Source organism: Bradysia coprophila (assembly GCF_014529535.1).
Source record: "Bradysia coprophila strain Holo2 chromosome X unlocalized genomic scaffold, BU_Bcop_v1 contig_39, whole genome shotgun sequence".
In the NCBI taxonomy this organism is placed as follows: Eukaryota; Metazoa; Arthropoda; class Insecta; order Diptera; family Sciaridae; genus Bradysia; species Bradysia coprophila.
The window spans coordinates 3,042,088-3,061,975 of NW_023503329.1; the positions used below are offsets into that span (position 1 = coordinate 3,042,088).

The 19,888-nt window shown below is 35.2% G+C and overlaps 1 protein-coding gene across 3 annotated transcripts in view; it reads right to left on the bottom strand.

The window, feature by feature from the left end:
- LOC119069795 (octopamine receptor beta-3R-like) overlaps positions 1-19,888 on the bottom strand; it is a 49,480-nt gene that overhangs the window by 12,202 nt on the left and 17,390 nt on the right. For all 3 annotated transcript variants that reach the window (XM_037173942.1, XM_037173941.1, XM_037173943.1), the window contains exons 2-6: positions 15,497-16,023; positions 14,443-14,639; positions 13,033-13,111; positions 10,393-10,591; positions 4,798-6,472 (exon numbers count right to left, since the gene is read on the bottom strand). In XM_037173942.1, the coding sequence (XP_037029837.1) occupies positions 4,798-6,472; positions 10,393-10,591; positions 13,033-13,111; positions 14,443-14,639; positions 15,497-15,936 (2,590 nt within the window). In that variant the 5' untranslated portion in view covers positions 15,937-16,023. The remainder of the gene's footprint in view (positions 1-4,797; positions 6,473-10,392; positions 10,592-13,032; positions 13,112-14,442; positions 14,640-15,496; positions 16,024-19,888) is intronic.

Sequence of the window (19,888 nt, forward strand, 5' to 3'; positions counted from 1 at the left end):
TTGGTACCCCTGATAGAATGTTTTTTGGGAGTATAATCAAATTGAAATTCATCTAGACGGCGCATAGAGAAATATTCAGAAAAAAAAGTCAATTCCAACAGCAGAAGTGGTCCCGAAACATATTTTCTTAGTAAAATTCAAGAATTTGAATTTTTAGTAAACTAGTGGCCGAACCGAGCGGACAACAACTAATTTTTGTAAATTTTGTTGATTTAAAAAAATCTGATTTTTTTAACTGTTTTCTCTCAAATAGCGTATCATGACTGAAGTGACCTGCGCGGTAAGGGTCCAAGGATGTTACCAACATCCTTAGATCTGCATAACGGGTCAGAAATCATTTTTGATAGACACATATTTTGTACATCTCTAGGGCTGGCAAGTAAAAGACTCGATTATCAAAACAGTTGCTACCACTCCTTCGGGCTGAACAGATGCATTAAAAAGACCTTCTCACGTTCCATTTTAAATTTTTAACGTAACTTACAACTTAAGCAACGTGAATAGTGTATCATCGGCATCATAGTTGATATTGGGACCACTAGGCAGCATAATGTGATCAAATAAAGTAAAATGATTGAAAAGGCAAGACCTTTCAAGTAGAATGTTTAGCAGACTGAATGCGGTCTATTTCGAAGACGAAAATCACTCTTCATCTTCAGTGCGAAATATAATGTTTGCCTTTCAAGTCGTTTTCTGCGATTAAGTTTTCCCCTTTTTCTTCGGACCACCCTAATTCAGATCTGATGCTGTGAAATGTACACACCCCATTCCAACGACACCGACACATTTTATTCCATCAAATTTAAGTTTACTTTGAGATTAAATACATTTTATGTATGTAAATCTCATGGCGCTTTTTACAGCCTCGAATCCATTAATTTTTAATCTTGCATGTTGTTAACGCCTTTTAAAGTTACTATAGCGTAATCATAATTTTATTGATTCACATGCTTCAGTTAAAATGTCACCTTAAAACCGTTATGGAATAATAAATAATAATAAAATGAAGAGCAATGATTCGGATACAAATATTGTCGTTATGATTTAGTATATTTACACAAAAGAAGTGGAGAGGTTTGAACAAATGCTTATTGTGTATAAATAGAAAATAGCATAACTCAAAGACCTAACATAAGTCTATCATAAGGTCACGGTTTGAAACTTATAGCAAGAAATAGCAATCAATAGAACATCTGCATTGTGAAGTGAAGTGACACCGAAAAAGTTCTGTAAGATTCCATGTGGACTGTTTTACCATTAAAAGTTAAATCGGGTTCAAGTGAATTTATCATAAATTATATCCACAAATTTTACGGAAAATTTAAAGAATTTCCTTCGATTTAATCGTGGCCAATACGTATTAAACGTACGTATCGTTACGTTACTGGCTGGACGGAAAGAATACATGTTTACGTAACTAGGACGGAAACGTTGAAAGGTCAAGTTTTCGCGTGAATTTTGTAGATCGGAGGCGAATACCGATATCAATACTAACGTGGAAAAGCGATCTTAATTTTTCGACCGGAGTTACGTCCTAGTCGAGGGGGAAACCACTCTTTTGTATTGACATGATTAACATGATTAATTAGTGATTAACATGATGACGAATCAGTGATTAGCCAGCATTTAAACAGGGGAATCGTTGCAAAACTATAATTAATCGTGAAATATGGTGGTTAATCATGATTAACCGTGCGTATTCACAAAATCATGTTGCTGATTAACAGATTAACTGATTAACCATGTTAATCACAAAAGAGTGGTTTTCCCCTCGGTCCTAGTAAATTACATTACATGCTGCGAAAGTAATTTATTTTTACATCAGGTAACAATCTTTCGACAAAAGTTAAGTCACAAGTGTGTTTTTTGAGCAACAAGCTTCCATACACTGTCTTTTCGACATTCGAGATTCCGAGCATCATAAAATTTGTTTCCTAAATAATGAATTACGTTGCAGCATTGAATGTATTCCGGTTTATTGCCCGGCCATACAAAAATGAACCGAAAATATTCTTCATGTAAAGAATCATTTTCGCAGTGGGCAAATTGCTGTGCAATAGTTAACTTTCGCACAGGCCGAACGGTAAAATATTTTATGATTTATGTAAAAATCATCCAACCTAATCACAATAAGTGGATAAATAAGAGAAGGTAAAATGTATTTGCACTGAAACCAATTATATATCCGTTGTGTACAATAACATCACTGTGTACAATATAAAATATAGACTGGATTTTAATATAGTTCCAATAGAATGACCCTAAGTTTTACTAGAATAGCATTTTCACATACCATGGTGCACCATCAGTTCCTGATATCATGACGTTATCTCTTCCAACACAATGAATTTTTCAGCACACTTTGAACGTTCATTGAGTTGAGATGTGCATAGATATTATATGCAATACGACATATACTGGAGTAAGAGTGTGAAAGTGATTCTATTTTCATTTTTTTTTCTTCGGTATTATGTCATTGACACAATTTTATTTTTGATGTTTGCCACAAACGGACTTACTGTCTGTGATAGGAATCCTATTACACTGTCGTAAACGAAAGTCGAATATTTTGTTTTTATTTTGGACCGACAAACTCAATTATATCATAACACGTCCAACAAAGAAACCACGGTCAAGGAAACCAATATTTGATAAAATTTCAAGGAAACCAATATTTGATAAAATTTTATTTCTGTCTAACATTCTGATTAGGGGTCGTGCTATTATGATGTCCACATGTAGTGGGTGGGTCTCTATCAAATCACACGTCATGTTGTAGGTACATGGTATATATGCGAAAGCAGTGAGAAGAAAGAGATTGATACTAATTGGAAGCTTGGACGCACGAAACGTACGAAAACTGGAAAAGGTAATTTTAGACAACAAAAAAATTATTGCAACCGTGACAGTGACAATCATGATTGCTAAATGAGACCTGTTTTCATAACACATTTTCAGTAATGATGTGATGAAACCACATTTAACAATGTGGATCATCTGAAACAAAATTCAAAATGCTTATTTCAAGTCGCCGACTGTACGTGGTGTGTCTGCTGTAAAAATTGACATAAGTGAAGGATTTGCATATAATTCGAAAACCATAAATCATAACCGCCGACCACGACCTACAGTTCAGGCTGAACTGCGGCCAACGGACGATTGTCGAACGCAACTCGAAAAGATTAGGAACTAATCTGCCACCGTCAATTAAATATTAGTTGTGGTTAACCGGAAGCGGTTTATCAAAGTCAATTTTCTCGACACCTTCGTCGACCTTTCATTTTCCTTACAACTTAAAGCTCAATGGTTTTTGTCGCAGCCGTTTAAGTGAAGCCACCCTATATACAAGTATATGAAATATTCACAAAATTTGTCTGAACAAAAAGCTCAATTTTATATGCTACCCTTGAAAGTGTATACTCTTTGCTCTGACTAATATTATGGAGAAAAAAAAATAGAAATTATTTACACGCACACTTTATGTATATTGCTTAACCACAGAAACATTGTTACCATACACAAAACATGTATCCATTAAAAGATTTACATAAAATAACCACAAAATAGAATGTCAATTTCTTTCCTTGGATGTTTTTTTGTTCACAATTTATTCTGAGTCTAAAAATCATGCAACAACAATCATTCACCATTTTTTTTGTCATTGAAAACAAATTAACTTAAATTATAATTCACAAACTAAATTATTAACAAATCAAAAAGAAACAATTCAGTCCGAGAGTTGTGATGCCCCAGGAACTGCGTCCATGTAAGGCCTGTTGTAATTTTAAGCCGCACGTCATTTCCTTACGAAATTGGAATAAACCGAGAGCCTGTATGCATTTCCGGGGTATCTTTTGCAACCTTTTCCATTTTATTATACTACACGGATACGAAAGCCATTTGATGTACGACCATTATTTTTGAGCGCTAGGAGAACCTAGCGTATATCTCAGCCATTGTGTGGGGTATTGTTGTAAAGGGGAAGGCTAGGACTATCAGATAAAGTCCAGGAATTGTCATCGTTTCAATTTCAAACTGGATCAAAGTTTTTTTTTTCCCATAGTACGCTGCTTAAGTTCTACACGGCATTCCTTTTTATTTACATATAGACATTTAAAAATGGATGAGCAGTGCTCATTGAGCACCTTAGAAAAGTCGATAAATTTTTGTATTTGACTCTACCTAATGTACATAGGCTCTTAGCCTAGCAATTCATTCTTTAGTACTTTATTTAGTGCTGGTGAATGAACCCAGCCACAAGCCATCGTATTTCAATTGTCTTTCCCTACGATTTAAAGTAAATACTTTCGACTTCGTATAAAGTGACTTCAGAGCTTTCAGAAACTTTAATAGTTTTATTTGCATTTCTATGAATAAAAAGCTCAGAAAAGTCAAGTTTTCTTGTGAAGTTTGTTTAATCACCCGAGAACACGACTTTTCGTTTTCTCTTTTGCCATTATGCTGAAGGTTGTCGGTAAAGTTTAGCTCGGGAAGAGAATGAAAATTTTCGTTTGTGAAAGAGGTTGGAATATACACACGAAAAATTGAATTTCAATTTTTAGTTTTTTCTTTGTTTTTGTTCAAAGAACTATTTCCCTAATGTTCGCATGAGAGAGTAATAGTCAGGGGCATTTATGGTAAATAGTAAGTGCGGTAAATGGCGATGATAATATCAAAAAATGATTTATTGCAGAGACGCTCACAACTCTCGGACTAATTGTTTTCGAACTATTTCCATTTCTTTCTTCTGTTAAATCTTAAAAAAAAAATATAAAATTGAAATGGAATTGATCTTACTTGTGGAACTGGTCGATCGTCTAGCATTCGGAGCACAGTTTTTCGTCGTATAACCACCATCCGGACTTATGTCTTCCGAATTATTTATTACATTAATATCATACGTAACGAATGCAGGCTGTCGATGGACACCGTCCCGCTTGTCCGGACGATTGCCATTTTTACAATTTTCGTTCAGCAATTTGATGGAATTTTGCGAATCTTTTATGATGTCTGGCTCGTTGGAAAATGTGATGGTGTGGCCGTTCAACGGCATCATACCGGTCGGCCGTCCAATCGGATCGATTATGTCAGATGATTCCATTGTTGATTCGGTGAACATCATCAAATTTTGGGTGGTAGGAGGTGGTGGTGATGATGATGAACTGATTTTAGTTTTGCGTGGTGATAGTGGCGGCGATGTAACGACGAACTTATTTACGAATACATTGTCCGAGCTAAGACTTTCGATTGGTTGTTTTTTGTTTAACACTAAAATTGAATTACCATCGTCCAATGCACATTTATTGATTAAAATTAAGTGTTCACTGCTCTTCGAAAATATTTTATCTAAGCTGTTCGAAGCGATACGGCCGGTTCCTTGTGCGCTAGTCAAGGCATCGGAAAAACTATTCACTACACTACAGTTGTCCGGCTTTATCTTGATAAGATCACAATTTAATGTATCCTCGTTTCGATTGTTGAATATCAAGTCGTAATTGCAATTGTTGAAGTGGTCGTCAATGTAAAGTGGATCGTTTTTTTCAAAATCCAACAGCTTTAAGAACATATCCACAGCACTAAATGGTTTCGATGTAACAGCATTTGTGACGGTGAAATCGTCAGTAGACTGATTGTTGCCCTCACTGAACACCCGTTGCAAACTTCTAACGACACTTTCGTCTTGTGGCTTATGGTAACAGCATCCGTTGCACGACTTAGATAGTTTGCTCGCCTTTTCGCCACGTTTAAAAAACAGACCGCCCTTGTTCTCATTGCAATGACGATTTCCATCGTTGTTGTTCGGCATTTGATTCGCATTTTCCTTATTCGTATTCTTAATTCGCGTACTTAATATCGTTTTCGTAAATGGAAGCTTTGCCTTCAGCGATATTTTGCTCATTTTCGTGCCGTATGATAAAATGAAATCCGAATCACTGCAAGCCGATATCTTGTGCTTGACCTCTTTCGGTTTCTTTTCATCAAGTGCCCAATTATTTTTGAACATAATGAAATCGGAATCGCTCAACGCCGATATTTGCTTCTTGCTGCCGTTACCATCGATACATTCGTTATTGACGGTGCCACTCTGCTTCTTGAAGTAATGAAAATTGTCCTCGATAAACCGTGCCAATTCATCGTCATCGTGTTCGATCGGCACAACGTCCAATTCTTTGGGGCTAGTTTTCAGCGTATTATTATTGAAGCTGGTGTGAAAGCATTCCAGTGGCTGTTTGAGAAAATTCGTTTTCGAAAATAGTGGCTGCAGAAAGTTGCCCGATTTATTCTTCTTTATTTCGTAATTGAAATTTTCGGTTGCAATTATTGACGGCGCGCTGTCAGTGTGCGTCACTTTTTCGTATTGTTGTTGTTCAAGGTCACGCAAATCTATACTGCTACGGCTTAGGCGTCGTTGTGGCGGCGAGGGTAGTCTTAATTCATCAGCATCTTCTTTAACGGTTTGAACACGTTGTATCTGAAAGAACAGATTGGATAATAATATCAATTTGTGGGTAAGTTGCAGCTAGATTATGTTTTTAAAAGTTTCGATGAGCCTGTGTCATTAGAAAGTGACACTGCAGTTTCGTCTGTGGTCTATTAAATCACGTAAAGGTCGAAATTTAAAAGAAATTCTGAATCTGTTCAATCATATCATTCATTCATCACCCACCTTACCATTCATTTATTCAATCATTCATTCACAAATTCATTGATTCATTCAACCAGAAATTCATTCATTCACACAACCGTTCATACTAAACTGTTACCTATCCTTCCACTTCCAAGTTGCGTGGTAAATTTCAAAACGTACCAATTGTTATGTTCATTGCTTATTTTTGCCATCTTCTGCAAAAATTCAATCCATTCAGCCCGCTCAGTAACCAAGGACACAAACAAGATGAAGTTTTCATATAAAAAAGTCTTTTCCAGGTGAACTTAAAATTGAGGTCACAATAACAGACTCATTCAATTCAGTGAACCTAATTAGATTTCATAAACTTCTCTGGACTCGTCTAATGACTGTCATGTGTCTACATTATCAAAGATTGATAGAACCACTAGGTGATGTTACATTTGCTGTACGAGAGTTTTGTAACTTTGAATTTGCTATAAATAGAAAGCTAGTCAGCCGAGAGCTCATCCAATATTTTTGTTGGTGTTGACAGCTGACTAAAGGAGTTTAAAGGAGCCTTTTTTCAAATTTTTAACTTTCGTGTAGTTGTCAAGTTTAATGAGCCTGAAGGTCTTATTGCCAATCTCATTGTCAAGCATGAAAATAAAACATTTTATTGGTGCTTTGCAATGACACTTTAAAAACACAGAAACCAGAACAGACATTTAGAACGATTTACGAGCGTAACTACAACGTGATACACTGATAGCAGCACTAAAAAACAACGCATGGATGAATAGTTGAACTAGACACTAACGCTGTTAAATCTCTCATGCTTTTGCGAGACCGATTTTTTTTCGGGGCAAAGGTATTTGGTAAAAAAAGTACGGAAAATGGATGGTATATCGAGTAAATTCACAGGCAAAAAGTTTCATATTTCGTTTTTTTTTTTTTTTTTTGGATTTTTTTTTGTTACGAGACGGGTATATACCGATCGAACTCTGTACGAAAAGTCATTCAAGTTAACGCACAATATCCGGGCTGGATGGAATAGACATTGAAAATATTCGAACCAATATTTCCGAAAAAAAGAAAGCTTTAAATTAACTTCATTTTCATTTATAAGCATACTACACACACACACAAAATCCCAAATTATCAAAGGGCTTTCGCCATATGAGAAAAGTTTTTTGCTCGAAGTAATCCCTGCATAATTTGTATAAAGAGATATCTTTTCTAATCCCAAAAGGAATTTATTTATTCGGACTGGGTGGGGTGGAGACTCTGTTGTGATAGTAAAATTTCGAACGAAATGAAACGAAATATGATTGTATACACTCCGGAAAACTATACCTAATATTGAAAGAATAACCATTTTATTTACATGGTACAATGGTACATGTACGGAGTAAAGCACAGTGTGACAGAAAGAGAGAGAAAAAAGAGGGTGTGAGCGGTGGCACAAAATTATCTTTCTGTATTTGAATCACACGAAAACAGGAATGCTGTGCACAACTTTGATATAATAAACTTTATTATTCCATTTGCTGTCGTAATCCATCAAATACAATATACTCATATTATATGTAGCCAGATCTTCCACACCTCGAAATTTTCCTGCTGCTTAAACAGTCAATGTTTTCCAAAAGTCTACAACAAGTCATTAAACCCACAAATCACGGTTAAATAATTAATCATCACGCTGTTTTTTCGTTGATACTTCACACGATCGTTTCAATCAATAGACAGCCGGAGCGCTTTACGAAATGACATTGCGCTCTGGATGGATCATTTTAATGTACCACCGAAGAGTTGGTCCAAGAGTCAAAATTGATCATGTGTCAGAAAAATTCGAATTAAACTTCGAAAACTTTATCTTGAAAGGATTTTCAATTCGGTATATAACCGGTGTGGCCTTTGTCAATTTTCCGATTCACCCTGATACGATTTACAATTTACGACAAAATAATTTCAAAATAAGTGCGTTTATGTCCACCAGGACCCAGACTACACCATACCTCATCTGTACTTTCATTGGGGTATCTGACATCGAGATTCAAGCTAAAATTGAGCAATCTATATGACGTACTCACGCCATCTCGGTGTGTTTGGGACTAAACCTACCTTGCCCGTTTCTTTTCTATATACTCATTTGCAACATTAGGATTATTTACCTGTCGTCTGGTAATGTAAACGTAGGCGGAATAGAACTCAGCCTTAACGTGGGAGCCCTGCTTATTTCGTCAGACTGATTTATTAAGAATCATAAAGTAAAAGCAAAATCTTATTTGAGTCAAGAAGAAAGTTGTGCGAATATTGTTATCTCAGAAATCAACGTTCATTCAACTTTAGTCAATAAATCCATTGAAAAGGTTGAACAGAGATTCTTCGATCTTATTTTACATTCTATTTCATTGCACGTAAAATATTCCTAGCAGCACACAGAAAACTTTTGAATGCAAAATAAAATTATTTTCACATTTTGTCATTTCACAAATTGTTCAGTAGAACAGAAAACAAACAAAGAAAGAAGAAATTTCATCTTGTGATGTTTTTGTAGGAGAAGCGTTCACATGCCATTTTCAGAAGTCTAAAAGTCTAAGAATGCATTTCTTCCCAAGATAGAAATGTAGAAAAGACAAAGGACAGCGACATGCTGGATAGCTTTTGCTGATCATTGAATAGACACTTCATTACAGAAATGTGTAGATTCATATTCATCAACCGTATGCCTTGAAGGCATTGCCTTCAATCCAACAGTTCGTCTACATTCAGAAGTAGTTTAAGTTGCAAAATTTCACGAAGATCCAAGTTCTTTAAAACACAATGAAAAAACAAATCTGGTGTATAGTCATGGCTACAAAAGTTTTGTTCCCATCGATGCAATTCAATGAAACTTTTAATGTCCAATTTTTACTCAGTGAATCAGTGAATCGATGTAAGCTATTGACTTGAAGGAAGAAGTAAAAATTCAATACGAGTCTCTAAATAGGTCATTTCTACGAAAAGTACCATGAAATCCTTCCATCATTCTGTTGAAAGTATCACTTTAAACTCTCTTCAGCTGGCGTTTTACTATGACTGTGGGATGTTTGCGGATTTAAAATTTTCTGTACGTGGAATATTCCTTGATCGATTGGGGATTGCACATTGTATATACCGTTTAATACTATCGGAAAACATAATATTAAACGATTTTTTTTTAAAGAGAGTGGACGAACGATAGAGACAGACGATGTGTAAAATTCCCATTTTGCCTAACATCCATTCGCAGACTGAAGAAGAAAAATTGTAATTCCACTTTAACCAACTGAAAAGGGAAGGAAAAAAATCTTATCAAAGAACAAAAATCTGAAAAGTTAAACGAAGCGGACATTAGCACCATTCAAACAGCTAAAGATCTTTGTATAAACAAGAAGCGGAAAAAAAGAGCTGAAACTCAAATAATATGGAGCACATAAATTACGCTATGAGTTTTCTATTCAAACAGAAACGGACTAATAGCTTTCGCAGTATATTTCTTTGCGGCAGGCATAGAAAGCGTTCGCGTTTATGTGTAGATATAAAAGATATCAATTTTAAACGAGTCTATAAATTAGCCAGAAGTAATCAGAGAATTTTCTTTTAACAAAAAGAAACACCAAACGATTTAGTAAATAAATTTCTTAAATTACATTTTTTTGCCACATCTTGAATTTTTCATATTTTTTCTTTCATTTTCCTTTTTTTTAAATTCTAATTACCACATAATGTTATGACAGAAAGGAAGTGACTGTAATTACCTCGATATTGCTAGTTGAACTATAAGTGCTATCTCGTCTCAGCTGCTTAAGAGTTAAGTTTAAATCACAATCGCTCGGATGCAAGTAGTTCATATGATGTGAATGATGCATTTGATGTGTTGTATGCGCCATGTGAACGCTATTCAGTAGAATATTGGAACTGGTACGACTCAATGCCTTCCGTTGACGCACTGCTTCCCTGTTAATAGATAATTTCCATCGTTCAATTAAAATTTCATTATCATCGATAATTTGCACAATGTTATAATATATATGATCGAGTGCAGATAGTAAATTGGAATTTCTGATGAGGGTGTAAGAATGCTTATGCAATAATAATCAATTAAAATGTAAGGAAAATGAATAATGTTCTATACGGTCAATGGAATGTACGTACAGAGGTTCCACTGGCATCAGAAACTCTTCGTTCAACGGGTTGGAAGGTAGAACATTTTGTTAGAACAAAATTTGGGCACATATTTATATGAATGAAAGAACTCATTTAAGTAATAGAAGGGCGATACGATCAATCTGTTTTACTGTACCAATCTTCAAGGTGACAGGTGATACTAGTTTTCCTTGTCTTAATTCAATAAAGATAGTTTCACATGACGCTCTAAACTCCTAAGATATCTCTTGATAACTCCGCTAACGAAGGGTACTCTTTACGGAAATGGAACTAAATGCATGCGTAATCTGTGAATGGCTCCTTAAGACGTCGTGATCAGTGTAGCTCGGTAGCATGACCGACGAAAAGTTCAAAAATGAAAGTTAACAGATAAAAAGAGCGAGATGGAGCAGCTTACAGATTAAAGCGTTACCAACTTCACAATACAATGTTTCCATTAACCAGAATGCCCTCAAAAGTTCGAAAGTCTTTTGCATCGAGTTTAGTCGCTTTTCGAACTTTCGAGACTTCGCTTTTTCACCAGAGGCAGTAGTGGAAGCGCTGAAACAATTCTTCCCATTCAGCAATTAATTAGTCTCGAACGAAGATGATGGACAAATTTTGCTAAAGAACAGAGATATCATTGCTCGAGACATGTGAACATGTAACTATACATTACTCTGAACGAACGCTTCAGTATATATCAATTTCATGTCTAAATTTGTTTGGTTAACTTATTTGAAGATTGAAGCTTTCAGCAATTACAGACGAAATAATTGTTATAGCGGAAACGGACGCCGTATTTTTTGGGGTTTTTATTAATTCATTGGACCTTTTTTTGCTGTAACGATGTAAATCTTTGCGTAAATATGAGTCTTATAATTTGGGTGTGTCGTTTCGGTTTGTTACAGTTTGTAAATATGGACACAGTACAAATTAGTCATTTAGAAATATTCCATTTAAATTATTGTTAAGCCATTAATGGCCGAATTTAAACGACATCTTTAAGTTAATTTCAGAGTTGTCGTGCCATTCATCGCCATATAAATATTAAATGAAATACCGAAATAGCGCGCTTAACCGGAACAAAGGGAAATAGAATTTTACCACACAAAAATTTCTGTGAACTGCTAGTTCAATTTGAAGTGGTTTCCTGTTGCACATGTTGGTATTAGACATTTCACATGTCGATATTAAAACAGGGAACGTACTTAAGGTTAAAACTTTTAACAGGTTCCATCTAACAGGTTGAAGTTGGTCTATTTAGAGAATTAACAAATTAACGTTTCTTAAATTAAATTAAATTCAAATTAACGTCACTAGCACCGATACTTGCACCGATATGTGCACCGGAGACAATTGAACCGACTACAATTCCTGAGTTGAGAGAAAAACCAATTATTCTGAGTTTGGTACAAAGTTTTTTACAATAAAGGCAAAAAACCTACTATACGTTTTGTCACTAAACACACAGAGTTGGGAAATTGTTATTTTCTCAACTTAGTGTCGAAATGTAAAAGTTTCGCTGTCCTTGTAAATAAAAGCTTTTTTTATTCTACTCGGTGATAGGTGCTCTAGAAAAGCACTAGATGTGTCATTGTCACTCGAGGTCTCAGGCCATATTAAAATAAGCGTCATTTCTTGAACGGTAGTACTAGCAATCGTATTAAGACTTTTGAAGTTTGCCGGCAAAGAAATTTTTTAGTTTATACATTTGAAACATTGACGATACTGGGTATGGAATGTCATTGGCAAAAAAAAATCGGGTGTCCCCTTAGCTGTGCGCAAAGAAATAAGGTATGCCCACTCATCTCTGATGGGAATTTCGATGGCTGTTCATTTCGAGGTTTATTAATACACAGGAAACTTTGATAGTGGCTAATGTACATACGAAAAAGCTCGATAAAATTTCCATAGTTTCTCGTTTGAGAACCGAAAAGTTTTAGTTTCAAGAATCCTAAAATTTGTAATAAATGTGAAATTCGTGAGAAAATTATACACAATCAAGTTATTTCATTTTTGATGTTGATTTTGACATTAGAGTAACCTCGTTCATCTTACGTTATGAAATTGATGTTTTGCTCATAATCTGTCTTTCAAAGCTCGCCCTCGGCTCATGTCATAATATCACATTTACCCCGCGAAACAGACCCATTTCATAACTGAACGAACATGAAAACATCAATTTTACAATGGAAGTGAAAAAATATTTTTATTATGAATCATCAACGTCATTATTATTATTATTGTACCTGTATATTCTGCAGTACATTGTTATCATAACAAATCCAGGGATCCAGAAACTCACCGAGCTCGAAATAATTGCATACGCTGAAAGAGAAATACAAACGCTTTCATCATTTGTTTATTTAATATTATAGGAGAGGGAGAAAAAAGGCGAATTCTTGTAAGTTTTATGAATAGTGAGCTATACATGACTGGAAGGGAATGGATATCGAATTGCTTGTTATTTTGAAGTTTGTGGTTGTTGTTATGTGCATAAAATATAATTTATGTTGAACGAGTGTAATATAAAATTAAGCTTTTTCTGTCGTTTTATATGGAATAATAATAATAAATTGTAAAAAAAAACTGGAATGTGGTGCAAATGATGGCAAATTCCTTGAATTTTCTTGTGAATTCTACAAATTTGAGTTTCTTTCGCCAAATACAACAATACACGCATTTTATGTATTTTATGTGTAAGATTAGTCTATTCTGAGACGGCAAACTGTTCGTTTCATTGTAGATTCCGGACTGGAATAGAACTATAATTCCAACAGGCTATGGGCCCAGATACATTGAACTGTGGCATCCGCTTTATGGTTAAATTGTTGTTGTTGTGTGTTCTGCGGAAATTTGTGGTGCTGGTTGGTGCTATGGCGTGGAAACTCCAAGTAGTGCATTGTCTCGTCTGAGGTGGGGTCGCCGGTAGACTCATTGGATCAAGATGGCTCGCAATGGTCAAGATAACAAACGTGGTCAAGATGACGAAGGCGGTCAAGATGACAAAGGCGGTCAAGATGACAAAGGCGGTCAAGATGACAAAGGCGGTCAAGATGACAAAGGCGGTCAAGATGACAAAGGCGGTCAAGATGACAAAGGCGGTCAAGATGACAAAGGCGGTCAAGATGACAAAGGCGGTCAAGATGACAAAGGCGGTCAAGATGACAAAGGTGGTCAAGATGACAAAGGTGGTCAAGATGACATACGACGCTAAACTGGTTGACAGCTCGATAGATCGATGGTACAAGTCGATAGCAATAAGCCACTAACAAGTTGGTGTCGATGGTTAAAGTTTCAAGTGGTAGTAAATTCATAGAATTATCCAATTGAGTGGAATTGTTGGAAGTTACAATTGAAGTTATGAAGTGATTAGACGACCAACAACGATTAGTTCTGGCTAGAGTCCTTTTATCGAAATGCATGACAAAACTATTGAAGTGACAGACCGTGTACCATACATGTATCAGGAGACACTTGACACACACACGATTTATGTGACGTGTGTACAGATTTAACGATTTTGTTGGGATACACTAACCATTCCTAAAGGATTAATCGAATCGAATCAAATAATTATGAAGTACTGGGTGTTGGAGCTCAGTGTTGGTATAGCTATTAACAATCAACTGAAAATTATTTCACAAATCATCATTTACCTTTGTTTGCTTTGAATAGACATTCGGTGGGGTTTTGGCTCTGCAACTCCAAATACTCAGCTGTTGTATACCATCCGAGGAAAATTGGAGTAAACGATATTAGCGCTGGCAGCATCCATACATTAGTTAACATAAAGCCAACAGTTCGATTCGTCATATATAGTGGATACTCCAGTGGACGGACAATTGCGAAATATCTTCAAATCAACAGAATTATTTGTTTGATTAGTTAAATTGAATTAGACATAATGGGAATGTGAATCGTTGTTCTCTATATTATCATTGCTTGTAACGTGTGTATATAAAATCCGATAATTGATGCAAGGGTGCACTTTGGAAAATCGAAAAAAAAACTATTTTTGAAATCGGACTATTGTAACGACATTTTAATTAAAGTAGAGAGTGGACTCGGATCAAATAAATTTGAAATGATGGTGTTCAGTCACGGTCAGCTTTAAAACAGTAATTACTCAACAGAGTAATTGGATTTGTGTTGGGGGTTTTTTGTGACATACACATTGTTATGCAAAGTCGTCGGACCGGCTAATTTCTAAAAAAAAAACATTTTTGCTTTTAGTCCACATTTGTTGGTAACCGCATTCGGAACAAGTATGAGCTGCATTTTTTTCTTATGCAAACTTTTGTTCAAACTGACATGACTTCTCAGGTTGTAAACATATTTGTCATTTAGCAAACACGTATTTTACTTGCATTACCGATCTGAATTTTTTGTTTAAAATTTCTGTACGCGATGGTTCGGGATACTTTGAAATATAGGCTTTGAAAGTAGTGTAAGATGACTGGATCGAATCATGGCAAAACAAAGCCAGGTAGGAGCGATTGATTTGTCTTGGGACCTGAGTTATCTAGCAGCCCCATATTTTCCGAATAAAATTAATTAGATTTCTGTTAGTGTGCATTTCAGTTCATTTTCATACAGTGTATAAGGTCTCTTATTTGACATTCGAAAAATTAACTGCTGCTGCCTGGTTTTACTCCGCCGTGATCGAACCACTTGAAAAAATAAATAAATTTTTACTTGGGACAAACTTACCTATCGACAGATATACAGCAAAGATGAAGTATGCTAGCGGTTGAAAAATAAACATCTAAACTATTATAAACGTTGCACATAAACGGTCCGAACATCCATCGTCCCGACAGTTCAACCGATGCGTTAAAAGTCATCGCACACAATGCCACTAGCATATCAGCCATTGCCAGCGAAACAACAAAATAATTGGTAATCACACGCAATTTTCGATTACGCTGCACCGATATTATAACCAATGCATTGCCGAGCACCGCACCAATGATTATTGTTCCGAAAATGATACTTTTCACACATAACACCGTTACATCGGCCCAACCGCTTTGGCCTTCGTCTTTAATACCATTTACAATTAGTGATGATCCATTGGTGATGTTGTCATTTGTCGTTGTAACTGGCACAATATCGGTCACTGTCATCAACAATGACATCTCTCCAGTCATATCAATGGGTTGATTTCCTCTCTTTACAATTGATTTTAGTCATGTAACTTTCGATTTTTCTAGATTTTCGTGTCATTGCGTTTACAACTGTTTTGTAGAAAAAGAAATACGTGAAAGGATGGCTTGGAGAGCGAAAAACTTCCTAATACGCTTATGATATAAACACGCTTACGCCGTTTGCTTCTCTGTTAACTGTCAAACAATGACAAATCCTCCCACTTTCCATTGTTGTTTAGTAGACAGATAGTTTAAGCGGCGGAAGTGCATTTTCCTGCTTCTAAGCGTAATATTAAGAGAAAATGTAGGATCAACTCATAACGTATAAAAACAAAAATAATTTTCGAGGCATAATCTTAAATGACGTTGACTCTTTTCTGTTATTTCAGATTCCCTCCCCATTGATACAATTTTCAATAAATTCGCTAGCGAATAGCCAAATGAATATAAAGATTTTATGCTTCGTCGTCAAATAGAATTTCTATTACAAGATCGTATTCGTAGGCGACATTCAATATATCTGAAGATTAATTTGGCCTTTCGTCGTTGCTAGCAAATGGTATTTCCGTTTCATCGATTAATTCCAGTTTTCGTCGAGATAAAAAAAATTTACGTAAGAAAATTTCCTTAGGAATTCATGGCAGTTTTCCTCGTGGAAGTAGATTTTGTAGAGGAAAATGCACCTAGAACTTTGACCCTTACACTACATAATATCAGATGAAACAAGAATTTATGCGAATTATGTCCTGAAAACGTCATTTGAATGTAAAGTTATAGAATGCGTTCCAGGTCAATATATCGTAGATTATATTGGATGCTGCGAAAGTGGTTCATTACACGAGGTAACAACTTGGGGTGATAAAAGGCAAACTCAAAAGTGTATTTTTGAACAACAAGCTTCGCTAACTGTTTTTTCGACCAGTGTCGAAAGCTTGGAATGCAACCTACACTTGTCTGAAGCAGGTCGATCAGAAACACACGAGTGAGTTTGCGGGACGCACAATGTTACTTCTGAATTTATGAATTACGTAGCCCAATACAGCCTATTCTGGTTTATTGCCCGCCTTATGTGAAAGTTGATTATCACAAGGAATTGACATAAAATGAACCGAAAATATCATGTAATGAGTAATGTTGGCAGTAATAGTCAACTTTCGCAGGGGACAGGCAATAAAATAATAACGAAGATATCATGCACACGATTGAAAAGCATTCTTTTTAACATCATCTATAATACGGCTCCATTCAAGTAGTATACGTACTCTGTAAGGGAAATAGGTTTAATAAAAATATAACGGTATGTCGTACGTCACACAAATGTGTAGCGAAAGATTCTTCACTGAGAAATGCTCTACAATCTTATTAACATCTACACCTTTCAAAAGTCGTTGGCCTTTCATTTTCTTTACCTTATCAGATAAAATGTACTTTCGATTCGTTCTTTTGTATATTTTTGGTTACTCAATGAAAGGGCTCTTCCATGTGTACGTCTCTAAAATACCAATACTTTATTGTTGCAATAATCTACTATTACAATCGAAATTCATTTGATTGATAGTTTTATGACTGATGATTCCGTGCCCATGCCCACTATTAGTGGAAGAGTGAGTTTTGAAAAAGCGTAACATATATGTGGGGTCATTAAACATCTTTTTTTTTAGCTTGCGCACTATTTGAATGATCCCTGAAGGTATATATTCCACATGGAAAACGGATAGAACAAAACATACATGTTTTTTTATTGCTTAGGAAAAAGTGTGTGTATATAATAAAAATGTATAAAAGATATTAGCCATTATTAGTTTATTGAAATTTATTATGCTCGAACCGATAAATGGCATCGTTTCATGGGAAACATTTATGGATTTATATGTGTTTTGTGGCTGATGGTGTGTATACGAATGAATACGTGATTTTACGAGCTTTCCATTTGGAAAACCAATGAAATACTTAAATAGAAAACTCAACGAGCCTTTCTATTATTCATTGGAATTGAGTTAGAAGTATAGTCTTTATGGATGATTGGTTTAAATTATGGATGTCGAGTAATGTAAGAATGGCAACATACAATGGCAACATACAAACTTGTTCGGTTTTTTTTTTAAATAAAGTGAAAAACACGCAAAAGGTAATGTTACGATGAGAAAATGTATAGGAGATGAGTTGGGTAGACACTACACCAGACGAATATGAATTGAGTATGTACATATACTATACATATTATGGATCACGATTAACCAATGTAATATTTTCTTTGAATATTTTATTGTCGGTTCAGTTAGTTTATTTATTCATGTGAGCGAGAGAGTCACATTTTTTGGGTAGGTACTGCGAAAAATTCTAATTTTCAATCAAATTAGAACTGTAAAGAAATCGACGTGTTGTGACTACATAGATTTATCACGATGGTAAAAGCCAACGCGTTCATCAATATATACATTGATATCGTTGAGAGGCTTCGTCTATATTAAGTACTAACATGAACAAAATTTGAATGTCAAAAAATCGGAACGTTGGTTCTTAGAAAAACGAATTACTGCTTATGAGTGATGAATTGCGGGAAGTCTGTAGTTGCCGAGTTGTTTTAAGTGAATATCCTTAATACTAAGAAACATTTTACATTTCGAAGTTTTTGTCATAGTTTTAGATAGATCAGCCCTTTATCATCTATTCGTCTGTTCAAAATAAATGATCGACTCTACCTATCGAGTAATATAGTCAAATAAATGCTAAAACAAATGACGTGAATGATTTTGTTTCAAGTTCAAGCTATCGAACACATTTGTAGAACAAATCAAGTAATAGATCGGTAAATATTTACGATGATATGACGATGCTGTTTGCGGAAAACTAAACGAAATTTCTCCGTTCAGAAAACAATTCATTCGTTTACTTGACTGTTTAAGTTCGTTTAGAGTTTATAAAACTATCGATTTAACGCAAAGGTAATTAATAAAATATTTACATTCGAATTAATCGAAAGTCGACAAAGTGTTTACCACTTACCGTTGTTTCTACGAGATTTTTTTTTTAAATAATTGCACATCGAGTGCGAATGCGAAACTAAAGCTCAAATGTAATAGATTTTTTTTAAGGAAAATGTAGGTTAAAATTTGTCACAAAAATAGTCCCTGGCTCTAGTACATTTTGTCATAAAATTACCAATGTCAGCGCTCTATTTTTTGTGAACCAACTTCACTGCTATGTCAGTTGACGGAAATTTATCAGAGTGAAGTTATTTCGGAAAATAGACCGGCAACAGAGAAGAACTTTAAAAAAATATTTGCGGCACCTGGTATAGTTCAATGGAAGTTTCCTATAAACTGCAGTGGGTGATGAGTTATTTTAGCGTTGTTAGAAATCAAAAAATCCATTAACCACAACAACGGAACTTAATCTCAAAATGTGCAAACTCCTCAGTTTCCATGAAACTAGGGGAGAAAAATCTCTCAGAGTTGGAAAAATGGCAAAAATGTTTTTCCAACCACAGAAAAAATCACGGATCGAACTCGTATTTGTCACCCTGCGTAACCCCAAACCTTGTGTTCGTACGTAAACCTCTGACATAAATTCCTTTTATTTAAATAGAAAATTTCCACAAAATATGACCAGCACAATTTGGCGTTTTTTTTAATATGCAAAAGCAACAACTTGTCAGAAAGAAATTATATATTTTCCGCGCATTAATTGTACTTAAGATGTCAACTTTCTGTGAGAAAAATACAAATTTAATCGGGGAATATTTTTTGTTTGCGTTGTTGTTCTAGCGGTCTTTCTCTCTTTTTTGGTTATTTATAACGCCAATCTATTTCTATGCCTTAATAATTCATTCATTCATAATTCGTTCATTCGATGTTATTCTCGAATACTAATTTGATAACTTCTTAGCAAGTGAGATTTTTTTCCCGTTGTTGTTTGATGAACTTTTCGCAAGTTTCGCAACGGGAACAAAAAA